The following is a 16,259-nucleotide window of genomic DNA, read 5'->3' on the forward strand; positions in this document are numbered from 1 at the left end:
CACGGCATCACCCGCCCAGCACGCCGCCTTCCTCCAGCCAATCGTCGCGTGGGGGGGAAGCTGGAGCACCGAAACTTCCAGGCACGCGAACGGCGGCGGCCAACGGCCGGAGCTTCTCGTTGTCAGCGTACGACAGAGGACCTGAACCAGCAGCCTCCGGGTCAGGGGAGCGGGGAACCTACGATACCACGACCACGCCGTCGGCCTCATCACCCCGTCAACATCCTCGCCGTCCCTCCCGGCGCATACTCTTCTCTGAATCTCCAGGTATAATATCAGTTCCTCTGTATCTGTTTAGACAGTCATCTCTGTTGTTCTTTAAATAGGCACGCTTTGATGACTTATTATCTGGAATGCACTTGGAGCTAATAACTTCTATGATTCAATAATGTAAAATGGTAAACGCTCCATATCGGTGTCCGATACGAGCGAATCGTCGGACCTCTTTGTTGCCGTCCATCTCTGTTTGCATCTCACCGCTCTCATCCATTTTGCTCAACCAAAAATAAAAATTCCAGTTATCCCCTACACATAACGCACATCCCTAAACTACGCTACTATCATTTGTCCCCCAAATCGGTCTCCAGTCTTGCGCCGCCGACTCGTCGAGCTCGCTGCGACGACTCTCCCCACCGAGCCTTCCGATCCCGTCCGAAACGAATCGCCTGATCGCCTCCACCTTGATCGAGAACGTTCCGCCACGTGAAATCGTCGTCAAGTCTCGATCTCCGCGCCGCCGAATCTAACCACATCGGTGGCGGAGGCTGCCTAGGTTGGTACCTCATGAGCTCCGTCATATCGTGGTGCTCTCAGGTCAGTGTATAGTTTGTATATGGTGGAACATGTCAATCGATAATCTCAAATCGCTGCATCACTGGATCAATGTCGAGCCCCATGGCGACGGCTCCCCGCTATGTGCAGGCTGCAACACTCAGGGCATCACCGACCAGGGCCACCATGACGACGCGGGTGTGTGCCACCAAAGTCAATCCCCCACCCTGATCAGCTTGGCTGCTCGCCTTCCTCTACTCGTCCTGGTGCTCCCGTGGCTGCACTGAATAAAATCAGTTGCAATGGAAGCAAACAACAATCCAGTTTCGATTAATATTTGTTATATGGAAGCACGGTATAAAACATGCTTCCTCCTTTCATAATAGATATTTCCTAACACGTAGATACCTGCTTCGCATAAGTCATAATAGCATATTTCCTTCTACACACAGATTGCTTATATCTTTGCAAATGTTTCACTAGTGTATATAAGTTTTGGTTCATGCAACTCCTTCATGCTTCTATGTTTTGTTTAAGGTTGCGGTACCATGTGGTCATGGTGCATTCTTCGGCAAACGGCCGTCAAGAGACATGTGTGGTGCAGCCTAAACTTTTGATGGCTACGGTAAATCAAACAACAAGGACAACGTCAACCGACTTCTGCAGCTTAGTTTGAGGATGCAGCAGTTTGCAATGTAAAAATATGAATAGGAAACTCTATTCCCCCGTGTAGGGAGAGAGATTAGCTATCAAGAACAAAGTAAACAATATGTACTAGTTCATAGAAACAGAGTTAGTTGCGTAGAAGCAAAGTCCGGTACCATAGGAAATAAGTTGTGGGTTGTAAGGAAGCAAACTGTATGAATATTTCTGTCAAAATGGAAGCAAATTTCGTTCAATATGTACTAGTTCATAGAAACAGACTTGAGTTGCGTAGAAGCAAAATCCGGTACCATTGGAAATAAGTGGTGGGTTGTAAGGAAGCAAACTGTATGAATATTTCTGTCAAAATGGAATCAAATTTCGTTCACATGGAAGCATAAACATATTTTGTGTGGCAACACAATTTTGATGCTTCCGAAGGAAACTTTCGTAGGAAGCAAATTTGCAGAACATTGGATACAAGTTTTTTTATCAGTTGCATCAAATGAGAAACAGATTTAATTCGAAATAAAAAAAGAATGAGAAGCAGATTTGCATAGCATTGGAAACGAGATGTGTTACCTAAGGAAGCAAGGAGTATAATACGGAAACTAACTTTTGGATAGAATAAGATTTCTCCAGAGTTAATTCCATGTAATCACTGAGAGGTAAATGTGGCGTGATTTATGGAAGTAGCTAGAGATTGCTACAAATCAACGTACAAACCTGCAGCCATCAAAGCGCTCATTCGGCAGGGCCATCCCACGGATCAGAAGCAACCAATCGTACGGTGCACTGTTGGTCCGATGGGAAGCTAGGATCGGCTTCCGATTCCTAGTGATCCCCATGTAAAATTACTGCCTCAAACATCTGTTATGCCTGCAAATTATTCAGTATAATAAATTACACAAATAGTCTCCGCATTCACGACAACTGGTTCTCTCAAGTGGATAATTTTGACAGTTTGCTAAAAGTTTTTATTTTTGTATGTGCATCCCTATGCCGCCAGCACATCATGTTCCACAAAAAGAGCATATTAATGCACAGAAAATTGCACCCATTCATGCCATGTATTTTCTATTTCCAGTTAGTTTTTCATCCCATAGCTCCATTCATCCTCGCAGAATTTACAATTTAGATGTTGCTATTTGTAGTTCTACGAGTCCTCCGTATATGTCAAGAGTGATCGACGTTTACCATTTCGGGGTTGTGATGCTGGACAAGCTGTCAGGTCAGCGGGGCTTGGACCGCAACCGTCCCAACGGACAACGACTCAGCCTCGTAGACTGGGTGAAGCCCTACTTGGCTGTTCGAGGTCCACTACAAATCCAAACAAGCCCTTGAGTCAGCGCAGCTGACGCTGAACTGCCTTGCTACGGACGGAGCCGCCCACGAGGAAGCCCTCGATGAAGGAGGTCCTCGCGACGCTCGAGCAGATCGTGGCAATGAAGAGACGGACAAGGAAGGCGAGACGTCATCACAGGATTGCGCCCACGGCCGCTCCGCGGTGCACCAGCGGTCGTCACCACGTGCTGGCAGCGATTGGCGCCGTGGTTCGAGGGCCACAAAGGCGCGGTGATCCTCGACCGGCAGTCAGAGATAATGATGATCCCATTCTCCCTGTACATGGCCTAATTAAATTACTTTTCTCTGATCCTGTGGCGGAACGCGTGTATAAAATGTAGCAAAGAGAGGAAAACCAGAGATGTCCTGTAATTGTACTACTCCTACCTCCGTTTCAAGGAATAAGGCGCACGCGCATCCCAAGACGAACTTTGACCATAAAAATTGAGCAAAATCTTGATTATATTATATGTAATTAGTACCGTTGGATTCGTATTAAAAAGCACTTTTTAATGATATTAATTTCATATAAACAATCTTTATCTATTTAAAGTAATTCTTGGTCAAACAAAAAGCTCGTAAAACGAGGGCGCCTTATTCCTTGAAACGGAGGTGGTAGTATATTGTAAACATCTAGAGATAGCAGACGCAATAATTCTGCGGGGCCTGCACCACTGTGATTTTTTTTTTTTTTTGAAACTTGCACCACTGTGATTTAGTTTGCAGCTTGTTGGACAATAGATACAGTTGCAGTTTGCCATGTTAGTTTGAAGGTCGTTGTTGATAGTTCATTTCTCGTGAACTTGCGATATCTACATAAATTTAGACTAGAGGACTGGCCGAATTCGGTGTGCAAAATCCATTCGTCGCCGATATAACTTACACTATTTTTTTTTTCTAAAATGTTGACTTAATTGATGATATTTCCTCTACTTGATTGACCTTCTTTTGGCTGACTTTTTCGAACTTGCAGTAACTAAAGAAGTCAGGAAATCAGTGTCAATGATGTGATGTGGCAACCTGTTGTGAACCCTATCAAAAGTTGGCCAGGAATTTTGAACTTTTGAAGTCAAAGCAAAAAGTCTCCATTTCCTCCTGCCTCCAAACAACCAACCAACATGCCAACTACTACTGGAGTTCGACGGCTGATCTTACAAAGAATTGACCTAAGATAATAGTCTTGGTTCTGGTAAGATCAAGGTAATTTGATTTACCTTTTCCCTTGTCAATTCATTCTTAGTGGTAAATACTGTCAAATGTCGCTCAGTACCTTTGAAGTATGAGCTAAGGTGACAGAAAAGTTGGTTTATTATTTGTATTTTTGCATGAAAAAATATTACTTATCATCTGGAGTGCCTGCATTGAGTAAGATTACTGACCAAACATACACCTGTGATAAACATACATGATTCCCTCGCATTATGTTTGCATATTTTTCAGTTTACATCAACTGTTCGATAGAAATCACAGATAGTCCTCATGCACACTAGAATATCGGTTTTTTCAACACATAAAAGTTTGTAGCTCATGCATAGAAAACATACTACAGCACTTGTATTTGACCCTTTGGGAAACGAGATCTCTAGCCAATTAGATAGATTACTAAAATTTAAAAAAACGTTGAACTTCAATTCATGCTGTAGCATCAAAGTAGTCTCTTGCTTCATTGCTTGGGCTGCTCCAGATTCATGTATTCAAAAGCTCCAAACAGCACGATGTAAGCTTCCCATTTTACTGATCAAACCAAGGTTTTAGTTGTATCAGATATATGACCAACATATCAACATATATAGCGAAATTTATGGTCCAGATCACACAGGCTATGAAATGAACCTTCAATTGAAGCAATTTCTCAAACAGAGAGGGATAAGAGTTCAGTTAATAGACACTGATGCTCTGCATAGCACATCGCTGATAGTTTTACCAGGTAACTTTCTTTCGAAGAAATGTAATTCAAGGGAGTTATTCACTTGAAGATTCTTACTGACATTACTGCCATATCAAAAGAACAAACCAGGCACAAGAAAATTGTGACATTGCTGGATCGAGAGAATAATATGAACTTCATCGTACCTTGAACGAAAATGGAAGATGTGGCAGAAAGAAGTATTTTTAGAGAATGATCTCTTGGCTCTCTTCCTCTGCTGTTCTTGTCTGCACCTGTTGATCCTTGTCTTCATCTCCTAAGCCCGATGCGGCTACTTCAGGGTGTTCCTCTACATCCTCTGAGCCGACTAAACAGACGAAGGATGGAAATAACAAGAGGAAATAGATATGACAAATTAGTGAACAGAGCAACCAAGCGACCACACTAAGATTTAAGATCGCTTGTGTTAACTCACCTTCCGATGCGGATGGCATGCTGCTCCAGAAGTATTGCGACAGCATATCCCTCGCCCTAACAGCATCCTCATCTACTAACTGACGCACTTCGTAATTTCTCTCCCCAGTGCTTGGCATTGCTGCATCATCCTCCATATCTATGATTATGTTATGCAACAAGCAACAGGCATAGATTGAAACAGCTAGAGTCTCCGCATTGACAGGACACAACGTCTCCCCCTGGAGGAATTTCCATGTATCTTGGAACCTTACCAGCACCTTGGTCAGGCAGGTTGTGGCTGCGGAGTGTCTCCTATTGAACTCTGACTTGGAGTCTGAGAGGCCTTCTTCCTGGTAAGGTGTGAGTAGCCACGGGAGAAGAGGGTAACTTGCATCACCAATTATGTATTCCCCGACTGCTGATCCATCTAATGCTACCTTTAGCTTACTGCCATTCAGAACAATACCCTTCTCGCAGTCCTCGAAGATGTCATATCCCTGGCATTTGCTAGACCAGTTCATGCTACCTTCCCATTCCAACCAAATCTCCGTGAACCTCATATCTGGATCAACGATGACTCGCATTAGAATGCTTTCATTCTTCTCATGGTCGCAGTTTGATCGAAATGGGATGTCAGTTGTACATATCACACCGCAACAATTATGCATGTTGTGGATCTTACCAAACCTGCCTTTGATCTTATCCATTTTAGAGTATGGCCAGTATATGTGGCGTATTGCTTCCTTGCACATAGCAGCAATGAACTGATCAGTTACCAACTTCATGGTTGACTCATGCACACCAAAAGAGGATCCCAAGATCTCTGATGGCTCACTGGAGTACAACCTTATCAGAGCAACTGCCACTCGATCCTGTAAACACAACACCCTCCCGTCAGTAAATGTGTAGTTGTTCATATCTTCCATAGTCGGACCAAGCACCAAGCTGCAGATGTAGTTAAAGGTTCCCCTTGTCATTTTGAATACAGACTCAAATCCTTGCGCGTCCTCAAAACAAGACAAGGTTCCTGTATGAGTAGAAGATGTAAAAGTGGTTACACAATCCATAACTACAAGGCCAGAGCTCAACTCTGACAGGGTTAAATTAGTGAGATCCAGAAATCACATCAAAACTTTAATTATCACAGAAGTCACTCTTCATTTTGAGTTTCCATGTAACTTAGCTAACCAGCGAGAACAATAGATAATTAGCAACATGAGGAAGTGAAGCGAAATAAAAAAAAAGTAATGTAAAATTAGTCAACAAACAGTGATGACAAAATTATAAAAAGCTAGATCTCCATTTCAGAAGACTTTCTCAGATCCACCCCATCCCTACTCACCCCCTGCTCTGGTTGTGTTGGTCTCCCTACACATGCTGCCTCTCCACACGGTGTCCGCTCAACGATGGTGTCGGTGATGTCGCCTTAGGCCTTGTTTACTTCTCTCATATTTTTCTTTCCAATGGATATAGGGATGGGAGGGGATTTGGTGTTCACCCAATCCCCTCAAATACCCTTCCCACCGTCGCCTCACCGGCCAGAGCGCCATCACGGCATCACCCGCCCAGCACGCCGCCTTCCTCCAGCCAATCGTCGCGTGGGGCGGAAGCTGGAGCACAGAATCTTCCAGGCACGCGAACGGCGGCTGCCAACGGCCGGAGCTTCTCGTTGTCAGCGTACGACAGAGGACCTGAACCAGCAGTCTTCGGGTCAGGGGAGCGGGGGAACCTATGGTACCACGACCACGCCGTCGGCCTCATCACCCGCGTCAGCATCCTCGCCGATCCTCCCGGCGCATACTCTTCTCTGAATCTCCAGGTATAAAACCAGTTCATCTGTATCTGTTTAGACAGTCATCTCTGTTCTTCTATGATTTAATAAGGCAAGATTTCAACCTCAAACATCTGTTTTCCCTGCAAATTATTCAGTACAAATTACGCAAACAGTCTCCATACATTCACGACAATTGCTTCTCTCAAGTCTCAAGTGAACCCTATTGAAGTCAAACCAAGCAAGAAGTATACATTCTACTCCTGTCCCCAACCAACCAACCAACCAACAAGCCAGCTACTGCTGATCTAAGGAAGAATTGACTTAAGAAGTTTGAGCTACCATAGTAGACAAGTGAATCTATCTTGCTATTTTGCATTGAATGAGATTGCTGGCCCAAACATACACCTGTCATACGCATACATGATTCTCCCTGCTATTATGTTTGCAAACTCTTCAGCTTGTATCAACTGATGAATATAAATATCAAAGTCTTCCTGCATCTACGCTACATTATTGTTTTTTCAGCACATAAAAAGTCGTAAATAAAGTACAGATTACATGGCACTTGTCTCCGCCAAATAGATGACAAAAACTAATAAAAATTGAACTTGAATTTGCAGCATTAAATTAGTCTCTGGCTCCTTGGGTGCGCTGCTCTGGATTCATGCATCTACAGTAGAATTTCGTTATTTCAACACATAAATGTTTATCGCCCATACATAGAAAACAGACTACATTACGCTTGTGTTTGATTCTTGGGGAAACAACATCTCTAGCCAAATAGATAGATGACCAAAATAAAATAAAAAACGTTGAACTTCAATTCATGCTGTAGCATCAAAGTAGTCTCTGGCTTCATTGCTTGGGCTGCTACAGATTCGTGTATTCAAAAGCTCCAACTAGCAGGATGTAAGCTTCCCATTTAACTGATCAAACAAAGGTTTTAGTTGTATCAGATATATGACCAACATATAATATATATACCGAACTTTATGGTCCAGATCACACAGGCTATTAAATGAACAATCGATTGAAGCAATTGCTAATACAGAGAGGGATAAATGTTAAGTTAATAGACACTGATGCTCTGCATAGCACATCACTGATAGTTGTACCGGTTATCTTTCTTTCGAAGAAATGTAATTCAAGGGAGTTACTCACTTGAAGATTCTCACTGACATTAGTGCCATATCAAAAGAACAAACCAGGCAGAAGAAAACTGTGACAGTGCTGGATGGAGAGAATAATATAAACTTCATCGTACCTTGAAGGAAGATGGAAGATGTGGCAGAAAGAAGTATTTTAGATAATGATCCCTCGGCTCTCTTCCTTTGTTGTTTTTGTCTGCACTTGTTGTTCCTTGTCTTCATCTCCTAAGCCCAATGCAGCTACTTCAGGGTGTTCCTCTACATCCTTTGAGCCGACTAAACAGACGAAGGATGGAAATAACAAGAGGAAATAGATATGACAAATTAGTACAGAGCAACCAACCTAACAAACTAAGATTTAAGATCGGTTGCGTTAACTCACCTCCCAATGTGGGCGGCATGCTGGTCCAGAAATATTGCGACAGCATATCCCTCGCCCTGACAGAATCCTCATTCTCTAACTGCCGCACTTCCTGACAGTAATTCCCAACGTTCGGCCTGGCTGCATTATCTTCCATGTCTATGATTATGTTATGCAATATGCAGCACGCATAGATTGCCTCGGCTAGAGTCTCTGAATTGACTGGACACGAAGTCTGCCCCTCCAGGAATTTCCACGTGTCTTGGAACCTTGCCAGCACCCTGGTCAGGCAGGTTGTGGCTGCGGAGTGTCTCCTATTGAACTCTGCCTTGGCGTCTGAGAGGTCTTCTTCCTGGTAAGGTGTGAGTAGCCATGGGAGAAGTGGGTAACCGGCATCACCAATTATGTATTCTCCGACTTCCGATCCATCTAATGCTACCTTCAGCTTACTGCCATTCAGATGAGCACCCTTCTCACACTCCTTGAAGAGATCCCAGCCCTGCAGATGGCTAGACCAGTTCTTGCTACCTTCCCATTCCAACCAAATCTCCATGAACCTCATCCCCGGATCAACGACGACTCGCATTAGAATGCTGGCATTCTTCTCATGGTCGCAGGTTGGCCCAAATGGGATATGAGTTGTACATATGACACCGCAGCAATTATGCATGTTGTGGATCTTGCCAAACCTGGATTTGATCTTATCCATTTTACTGGAGTGTGGCCAGCATATGTGGCGTGTTGCTCCCTTGCACATAGCTGCAATGAACCTATCAGTTACTAACTTCATGGTTGACTCATCAACACCAAAAGAGGATCGCAAGCTGGTCTGTGATGGCTCACTCGAGTACAACCTTATCAGAGCAACTGCCACTCGATCTTCTAAACACAGTACCCTCCCATCAATAAATGTGTAGCTGTTCATATCTTCCAATGCCGGCACTTTCACCAAGCTGCAGATGTAGTCAAATGTTTTTCTTGTCATTTTGAATACAGTCTCAAATCTTTGTGCGTCCTCAAAACAAGACAAGGTTCCTGTATAAGTAGAAAATGTAAAAGTGGTTTACACAATCCATAACTAGCAAGGCAAGAGCTCAACTGGTTAAAATAGTGAGATCCAGATGTCACATCTAAGCTTTAATTATCACAGATATCACTCTTCATTTTTAGTCCCAGTGTAACTTGGCGAACCAATGAGAACAATTGATAATTAGCAACATGAGGAAGTGCAGCCAAATAAGAAAGTGATGTAACATTAGTCAACATACAGCCATGACAAAAATAAGCTCATATAGAAAAAAGTAATTCCCCAGTTCTGATCTTGTTGGTCGCCTGTACGCATGCTCAACGATGGGCGGCGGTGAAGCGTGTCATTCCCGCGAGGGAGGCTGAGTGGGTTGCTCTTGTCTTTGTTGGGCAGGAGAGGTGAGGAGCTCGGGAGCGGCAGCACCACGCCCAGCACGCCGATGGCGGCTCGTTTCTCCTCGGCGAGCGCGAGCCCGAATAGCGCCCCTGTCGCGTGCTCGAGCGCCTCCGGAGGCGCCGACCCGCCGCCCCAGCAGCAGAGCACCTCGACGAGCGCCAGGACCGCGTTGTTGGCTGGCTCGCGGAAGAGGATCACCAGCGCGGTGGCCGCGTCGATGTGCGCGGAGGCGTGGCGCGGGATGAGCAGCACGCGCCAGAGCGCCGCGAGTAGCCGCGCCCTGCATAGCGCGCGCAGCTGGTGAGTTCCCCGCACGTGAGGTCCCGCCAAGGCGGCGCGGCCAGAGGCTGGCAAGGGGCCGCGTGAGGTGAGCGACTGAGCGCCAGCAAGGACGGGCGCGGGCGAGGTCCGGCCAGGGGCTGGGAAAGGGCTGGGTGGGGCGAGCGCCAGCCAGGGTGCCGGCTGTGGTTGCAGATCGCAACTCCCTCAATCTCACACTAACAAATTCGATGAAATTGTATGCAGAAAAGAGAGACAGAGACGAGGTATTTTGTGCAGTGTTCAACTGAACTGCTTTTCGGTTGTTCTTCCTTTTATTACATGCGATGATCGCGGCATTGCCTCTTACTGGATCGTGCCATCCCACGACCGAAGCGTGCGCTCGATCGATCCTACAGCTACGGCAGCGGAACGCACAGACCACGTCCACCACCAACAGAGCGACTAACTCGCTAACCGAAAACGACTAAGTCCCTAACCTGACGTTGCAGTAACAGACACCAGGTTCAGAGTTTATTCTTTTGACAGAACGACTACCTAAAACCCTCTGAGCTTATAGTTGGCTAACAATTCTCCCCCCTAAGCTCAGACAGGCTTGCTGATCTTCACCATCCCCAGCCTCTGACGCAATTCGATGAAGCGAACTCGCCCAAGCGCTTTGGTCAGCAGATCAGCCAACTGGTCTTGTGTGCCCACATGATTGAGTTCCACCACTAGTGGAAAACGGGGCAATAGGCCCGGTCCATTTGGGCCTTTAGACCCGGTTCCCGAACCGGGACCAACTAGGCGGGACTAAAGGGGTACCCTTTAGTCCCGGTTCAAAGATAAACCGGGCCTAAAGGCCTCAACACGTGGTGCGACCAGGGAGCTCGCGCTGGAAGGGCTTTGGTCCCGGTTCGTGGTACGAACCGGGCCTATGTTTCTCTGCCGCGGCAGAGAATTGCTATTTCTCTGCCGCGGCACAGATTTAGGCTGTACCAGCGTTTCTCTGCCGCGGCAGAGAAACAGGGCGTTTCTCTGCCGCGGCAGAGTTTCAGCAATGCATATATATCATTCAAGAAACCACAAAAAATCGTCATGAATATATATAGACATCGTCAACAGTACACGACATAGTCAACACAGTACACGTAATGCATGCATATTTACAATACAACTTTTCCTGAACGAATATCCTCCGCCGTCACGATCTTCCGATAGTGCTCTCCACCTGGGGTAAGGATCTCGGTAATAAAGAATCCCGCGATTTCCTCTTGAATTGCTTTTATTTGATCCGCTGTTATGAGAGTGTCCCGCAGGCGTGTCATCTATATTTAAAAAAGGAGATCAATATATGAATGGAACTCAATACAATAGATGGTACTAATTAAGATTAATTGTGAAAATTTGTTATCGTACACGAGTGTGGTGTATTTGGGCATCCCCACCCTTGGGACAGGACATGTCACGCATGAAGGTGCAGACGTAGTATCCACATAAGTTATTCCCTTTTTCGTGCCTCATACACTTTACGAAAAAATAGTTCGATCAAACTAATAATCAAGCATCGTATTGAAAGTAAATATCATATATAAAGTTTCACGGACATAGCTATATATATAGTACTACTTACAGGGTAATCTCTAAATGTAAGCTCCGGTTTCCATTCACCCGGAACAGTATTGATGAACCGTTTCCAAGCCCTGCCCGGCAAAAAATAATGAGTAAATGAGTAATTGATTAGTTCATGATATCTTCGAATTAGAGCAGATGAAGATGCCAATACGAAATTGATTGAAACTACCTCCGGAGGATGGCAGCCATGTCCGCCCATTCCGCATATTCTTTACGTTTCGAGTCCATGACGTTTACGACTCCAAGGTGAAGATCAATGATTAGGAGAATAAAATGGAAACTGCACAAGCATAGCTCAATGATTACGAGAATAAAGTGGAAGGTGCACAAGCATAATGTATGTTATATATAACACTCACTTGAAGTTGTAGGGAAAGAATATATCCTCTTTGTCTGCTTGCTTCTCTAAAAACATTACGATGTTGTCCTCTGTGTCCTTGGCGAAGTCTCGAACCGTAACTTCATGAACTGTGTTTGGGTCTATGAACCCCAGCGGTAGGAGCTTGCCTCTTTTGTATTCCAGCTTCTTCATTCTGCATAATTAAATGTATAGCGTACACAAAGAATATAATGAGGATAATTGTTAGTGCAAATGAATGAGCTACAAACTTAATTACACAAATAAATCACTTACGAGCAGTAGCAACCGATGACAGACTTTGTCGAGGGCGTCTTGATTGAATAACTGAAACAGTTCTTCTACGTCAATGTTTATCTCGTCTTCCCCCCGGAAGTAATGCTCATCTCTAAGATACACCGTGAGGTAGCGATCACCTCTTCGACAGGCTTTCAGGTACCAGTCATGCAACCTTCGCATCTGAGTCCCTAGACGCGCGAGCTCGCCAGGTTTGACGAGATCAGATCCGTATCTATACTTGTTTACCACTTGAGCCGTTGGATAGTAATCTTCGTACTCAACCGATGCTCCCCGAGCTCTAGCCGCCCGTTCGATCATCGATGCCGTCTCCGGATCATGATATGGCTCCACGATGAAGTGGGGTGCGGCCTGAATGTCCTGCTGTCCAAGCTGGGCGACTTTTTTGCTTCTTTGCATCGCTCTAGAGGACTGTCCAAGAGAGCGGTCATAATCAGCTCTCAGCTCAGGTCTCTTCATTCTCGTCTCGGCAAAGTGCTTCACCGTCCGCGGTGGAATAAACATCTTCTTCGGCGCTGCAAGAAACGCCTTTTGCTCTTCGATCTGCTCATGTGGCAACAACTGCGGAGTCTCGTGCCCTCATTGGAGTTGATGATCTCTTCGGAGCTGTAGGAGGTGCCGCGGACCGCTTCCTCTTTTGCTTAGGTGGAAGCGGCGGAGTCTCCCGACGAGGAGGAGGAGGCGGCGGAGTATTTTCACGCGGAGGAGACTGGTCATGGATAGGGGAATCATCATCGCGCAGAGGAGAATCATCACGCGGAGGAGACTCGCAGGTGGCGGAGGAGGCGGAGGTGGCACTGCTTGTTGGCTTCTCACCTGGAAACACAATGTTCTCCTTCCGCCATTGCACGGTGGTTCTACGGGCTTCTCCCGGTTCTTTGATTTCCCCATCTTCACCTGCAGGGTGCTCAAGCACCAACCCCTCATACTCTCTCAACACTTCATCCACCATCACAACAAGCAAAGTCGTCTTGGACCGGACGGCAATGGTAAGACCTTGTAGGTAAGAGGATGCCGACCGCCGCCTTGAAGGATAGGTTGAAAACTTTAACATGCAGCTCACAAGGACGGCTCTCGGTGAGATCATCCACGGGGGTAGCGAGGAGGCTCGACCACCTGGTCATCATCATCATCATTATCCACCTGTCGAGAGGAAGCCACGCTGCTTTTCCGGTGTGGTTGAGATTGCGGCGGGCGATGGCATTGAGCGATGCGGGATCTACAGCCTGCCCCCGAGCCATCCGAGATGTAAGTACTTGGGTTACCATGGTTAATTGGGCTTGCATGGTGCTCATACCCTCCTCTAAGTTAGCCGGGCGGTCTGTTTCCCTTGCCTTCCTCCTCTCATGGCTTTTATCGGGAAATCTCTTCCTTTCCGCAGGAAAGCCATACTTCCACGGAACGGAGCCTCGCTGTGCCTCGTGTTCGTCCGCCGTGTTCTTTGTTCCCAAGGGCGCGTGTCAGCTCATCGTTCTCTCTTTCGGGCTGGAACAACCCCGCCTCCACGTCCCTATGTGCTTTTTCCGGGGCATCAATGGGAACCTTCGGATGAGCTTTCTTATAGATGCACTTCCCTGTTTCCGGATCCAACGTTCCCCCAATCCCGTAGAACCACTCCTTGCACCGTTCGATCCAACCGTGTGTCCCTAATCTGATCCCTTTACTGGTCGGTTCCGCCTCAGCTGCCTCGCCACTTAGGACGGTTAGCCCCGTATCCACCTGGACCCGGAATTTGGTGATATAGCTTCAACGCAGCATTTGCCTTATTTATTTCCGACCTTCTCAAAAATTCTTCTGACTCCGTGCTGTACTTCACGAATTCGTCCCAGTGATTTTTTACCTTCTCACTGTCCGGAGTCTTCTTTAACTTGATAAGGCGGCGCAATCTTTTCTTGTGGCTCTTGAATAGTTCGGCCATCTTCTTCTTGCCAAACTCGCGGAGGGCCTGCTCCATCTTGGCCTTCTCAGCGTCACCCCCCTCTTCGGGTACTATGTTGAAATGTGACATGAGCTTGTTCATAATGCTGTTTTTGGCTACATCATCGATATAAAGACCTTGAGCTTCTTCCTCTGCAGACAGCACTAGTCCCTTCGGCTTGTGCCATTCTCGAACGGTGATCGGGACGTGGTCCCTAACAAGCACTCCGCATTGAGCTATAAATGCCTTTGCACCTTTCTCTGGAGCAATCGGTTTACCATCCTTCTCGATGTGGGTGATGTCGTGCCTAACACCGTCATCCAACTTTTTGGCCGGGCCTCGCTTCCTCGACTTTACAGAAGAAGTGCTCGATCCGGAGGGCTAAAAAAGAAATAGTTCATAGTCGGTACAATTTCATTAGTTAATGCATCTAGTCGATCAACAGCGGCTTAATTAATTTATATACCTCGGTGATAACTACGGTTCGGGAGCCATTATGATGATCTTGTTCCTCACCGGCGCCACTAGGATCTTCTTCCTCAATATCCTCCGCTCCCTCACCGGAGTCATTCAAATAAGTTGCGGTGACATCGTCACCGCCATCATCCGGAATAACGTCGTCGTCGCGATCATCCGAGTACCGTTTGCTATGAGTTCCTCCATGAAATTTTCTTGAATTTCATCTCTCTCCATGCTTTCTACAACGACCTGCAAGCTATACATAGGAACCATCATATGATCAAATTAAGGATAATGCGAGAAAACTGAAAATGGAGTTACATATGTGTAGTTCTTAACTAAGGATCGATAATATAGTGCTGAAAGCAGATACTGCAGATTACATGCATACATAGATCGGGTTCATGTTTATTTAACCCTAATACATATCAATCACTACTACAACCACTCAACCGCGCAGACCGGGTCCTAGAGGGCGCCGACCGGGTCCCGAGCCGCGCCGGGTGTGCCCCCAAAGCCACGGAACAACAACGGGAGCATAGCTAACATGAGATCCCCGCATAACGCTCCATCCGGTCCTATACATGTTGTCTAACGCGTACATGTAACGGCGAACGTGCTGGTCCTCCGCTTCAATGCGCTGAGCTACCTCCTCCGGCGGGGCCGGCTCCCTCTCGAAACGACCGTGGCCCATAAGACCTCCACCAAAGAATATCCGGGTCGACAACGGGACCCGGATTCCGCACCAAGGTGCGCGACCCGGAAGCTAAGACCTCCCGAGTGCCACCCCGGCGGAGCCCGGTCCCGGACCTCCCCCATCTGCTCCATCTCCTCTAGAAGAGTCGGACCACGGCCCGCCGGCTGTCGCTGTCGCGGCATCGTAGCTACGAAAACAAATCATATATATATGTACCAACGTTAACATAAATTAAAAAATAAATTCACTACTTAGTCGGCGCCGGCACTACCGTTTGGGGGGCGCCGGCACTACATACTTTATTTTGGGCCGGGGGCGCGGTGGCACTACATACTTACTAACTAACACTAACACTAACTATATAACTAATTTTTCACTAACACTAACTCTAACACTAACTTTTTCACTAACACTAACACTAACTTTTTCACTAACACTAACACTAACAAACTAACTAATTTTCTAACACTATTAACACTAACACTAACAAACTAACACTAACACTAACACTAACAAACTAACTAATTTTCTATCTAACACTAACTTTTTCACTAACACTAACACTAACAAACTAACTAATTTTTTATCTAACACTAACACTAATTTTTTATCTAACACTAACACTAACAAACTAATAAATCAAATTATGTACTAATTATGTACTAATTTTTGTAACTAGTTTTGTAACTATTTTTTTGTACTAAACTAATTAATCTAACATATATAAAAACAAAAATCTTAAAATCTTAAAACTTGAAAAAAAATGGTGGCCGGGGCTCACCTTGGCGCCGCGGCGGAGAGGAGGCGCGCGGCGGGCGGCACGGCGGACGGCGGCGGGCGCGGCGGCGGCG

At 46.1% G+C, this 16,259-nt stretch overlaps 1 protein-coding gene and 1 long non-coding RNA gene across 2 annotated transcripts in view; one reads left to right on the forward strand and one right to left on the reverse strand.

Annotated features, from left to right (window-relative positions):
* Positions 1-4,100, forward strand: LOC124691616. The gene is made up of 2 exons (XR_006999016.1): positions 1-267; positions 3,731-4,100. It is a non-coding gene; the product is annotated as an uncharacterized LOC124691616 (long non-coding RNA).
* Positions 4,101-4,176: 76 nt separating this feature from the next.
* Positions 4,177-16,259, reverse strand: part of LOC124691615 (putative disease resistance protein RGA1) — a 34,515-nt gene continuing 22,432 nt past the window's right edge. Inside the window, exons 6-8 of the mRNA XM_047224906.1 lie at positions 8,385-9,398; positions 4,831-4,991; positions 4,177-4,491 (exon numbers count right to left, since the gene is read on the reverse strand). Coding sequence (XP_047080862.1) covers positions 4,870-4,991; positions 8,385-9,398 — 1,136 coding nt within the window. The 3' untranslated portion in view covers positions 4,177-4,491; positions 4,831-4,869. The remainder of the gene's footprint in view (positions 4,492-4,830; positions 4,992-8,384; positions 9,399-16,259) is intronic.

Source organism: Lolium rigidum, chromosome 2 (genome assembly GCF_022539505.1).
Source record: "Lolium rigidum isolate FL_2022 chromosome 2, APGP_CSIRO_Lrig_0.1, whole genome shotgun sequence".
NCBI classification, from domain to species: Eukaryota; Viridiplantae; Streptophyta; class Magnoliopsida; order Poales; family Poaceae; genus Lolium; species Lolium rigidum.